The sequence below is a fragment of the Priapulus caudatus genome, unplaced genomic scaffold (assembly GCF_000485595.1).
Source record: "Priapulus caudatus unplaced genomic scaffold, Priapulus_caudatus-5.0.1 Scaffold1225, whole genome shotgun sequence".
In the NCBI taxonomy this organism is placed as follows: domain Eukaryota; kingdom Metazoa; phylum Priapulida; class Priapulimorpha; order Priapulimorphida; family Priapulidae; genus Priapulus; species Priapulus caudatus.
In genome coordinates, this window is record NW_014578286.1 from 8091 (window position 1) to 10675 (window position 2585).

General features: G+C 43.4%; 1 protein-coding gene across 1 annotated transcript in view; it reads right to left on the reverse strand.

Annotated features, from left to right (window-relative positions):
* The window catches only part of LOC106815878 (very-long-chain 3-oxoacyl-CoA reductase-like), a 6171-nt gene extending 4083 nt beyond the window's left edge, over window positions 1-2088 (reverse strand). Inside the window, exon 1 of the mRNA XM_014820403.1 lies at window positions 1839-2088. Within this exon, the coding sequence (XP_014675889.1) occupies window positions 1839-2040 (202 nt within the window). The 5' untranslated portion in view covers window positions 2041-2088. The remainder of the gene's footprint in view (window positions 1-1838) is intronic.
* Between the last annotated feature and the right edge of the window lie 497 nt (window positions 2089-2585).

Sequence of the window (2585 nt, forward strand, 5' to 3'; positions counted from 1 at the left end):
ATGTTGATGCATTCACAAGTGGTATGCACAAGACCTCTCCACTCCTGTCTGTTGTCTACAACATTCCTCCACTGATCAAGAACATTACCACACCTCCTAGCACTTTTGCAGGTATCCTTATATCTCAATTTAGGGCAACCAACAGATCGGGATCCATTTGCTAGCTCGCTGTATAGGAGTGCCTTTGCTGGTCTGTCATTATCCATTCTACAAACGTGGCCAAACCAACGCAGACGACTTCTAACTAGCTTCAACTCGATGTCTTCAACACCCGCTCTGTTCAGGACCTCCTCGTTACTAATGTAATGATCCCATTTAAATGATTTAATATGCATGATTACGCGCAGGTGACGTTGTTGTATTGTTCTCAGTTGTCGAACTAGATGATGGTACAGAGTCCAGGTTTCACTGCCGTACATCAGAAGTGGCATAAGACACTGGTTGTAGACTTTAACTTTAGTGTTTATTGTAAGGTCACGTGAGTTGAACACGCTTTGACGTAGTCGACCAAATGCACATGATGTTGCTTGGATACGAGCTGCAAGTTCCTCTATTATAGAGCAGTCATTTGTTACATAGCTGCCAAGGTATTTGAAGCGGGTGACGTTCGCCAACTTCGTGTCAGCTATGAAGAACTCAGCTTCAGTACCAATGCACATGGTCCCTGTCTTTGCAGTGTTAATACCCATCTTCTTAGCAAGGTCGTTGTAAGCTGTGAGTAACAACTGTAGTCCCGCTGAAGTGCCACTGAATATGGCTATATCGTCTGCATATTGAGCCTCCCTGATGTACTCGGTACTTAAACTTTGGTCTTTGACTTCAGTCTTCAAAGATCAAATAGATCACCATCATAGCAAAATCTGACCTTTACATTGCAGGTGTGCTTAATTTTCTTATAGACAAGACAAAGCAAAACAGCTGCATAGATGCCATAAAGTGTTGGTGCTAGCTTATAACCCTGCTTGACACCACTGTTGTACTCAAAGGCGTGTGTGAGTTTGCCATCTACAATGGGTCTTGCATGCACGTTTGTATATATCTTCTTGTTGAGTCTTGTGAACTTTGCAGGGCAGCCCAGCTTACTCAAGATGATAAAGAGTAGCTCACGATTGACGGTGTCAAACGCTTTAGTGAAGTCCACAAAAGCTATATACAACTTTCTGCGCTGTTCTCTAGTTTTCTCCATTACTTGTCGAAGGGTGAAGATTCCATCCACAGTACCTCTGCTCCTGCGGTACCCTGACTGAGACTGTGGGTATATCTTCTTTGCAATGTGCTGTTGTCTCTGCAAGATGACGTCTGCTAGGACTTTACCAACTACGCTTAGAAGTGATATACCTCTATAATTGCCGCACTGACTTCTCTCACCTGTCTTGAACAGGATGGTGATGCTAGGATCAATCAAGTCAGAGGGAATCTCCTCTATTGTCCAGAGGATGTGAAAGAGTACAAGTAGGAAAGCTCTTAAACGAGCGCCGCCATGCACAAAAACTTCAGAGAGTGTTCCATCAGGGCCCGGACTTTTTCCTAATGTGGTGTTCTTGAGAGATTTATCTAGCTCTTCTTCTGAGATTGGATTATCGAAGACGCAATAATTGGATGTTCCTCTATGTCATCCAAGATGCTTAAATCAACATCAGTTGGTTGATTCAGAAGATNACACACACACACACACACACACACACACACACACACACACACACACACACACACACACACACACACACACACACACACACACACACACACACACACACACACACACACACACACACACACACACACACACACACACACACACACACACACACATCCGTCGCGCCACACGCGTAACCTACCGGTCACCACTGCCCAGCTTCCCATCTTGGACAGATCGGCGTACAGATGGAGTGGGCGTGAGAGAGCGTACACCTTCACGAGGCGGCAGACGAAGCGGAGGCAGGAGAGAGCGACGTACGCCGAGCAGACGACACCGATGACGGCGAAGACGTACGTACACACGCAGACCCCGCCTGCAGCAGCAGCAGGAGCCGAATCCATGGCTACAGCAGACGATAGTGCGCAAGATGCCTGCATTGACAAGATATTTAGATCAAAATACACAAGATATAAGCAAATATATATATATATATATATATATATATATATATATATATGAATTCATGTTTTGAATGTTTCACTCCTTTGGTAACATAACTTGATAACATCGGTAGCTCACACGTTCGGCCGTTAGATATTTCACTAAGAAATGGACGACAGAAGTAACGCTAACTTCGACTCTTTACCTTGATAGCCTGGGATATGAGAGCTTGGTATATGATCTGGATGTTATGATGGATATGATGGATGTTAAGTGGGCCACGATACAAAAGGAGTAAATGTTAAAGCGACATATAGTACATGAATCCACTTCTCATTTGCTCCTGATATGTTCACAACAGGCCATGAAAGTTCAGGCCATAGTCTATGTAGACATAATAGATTATGGGGTCTTGATGTTATCATTTCCTAGTTTGATCGCAACACTAAACGAGATACGATACAGAATTATATATAATATATATGTAATGTAATATATATATATA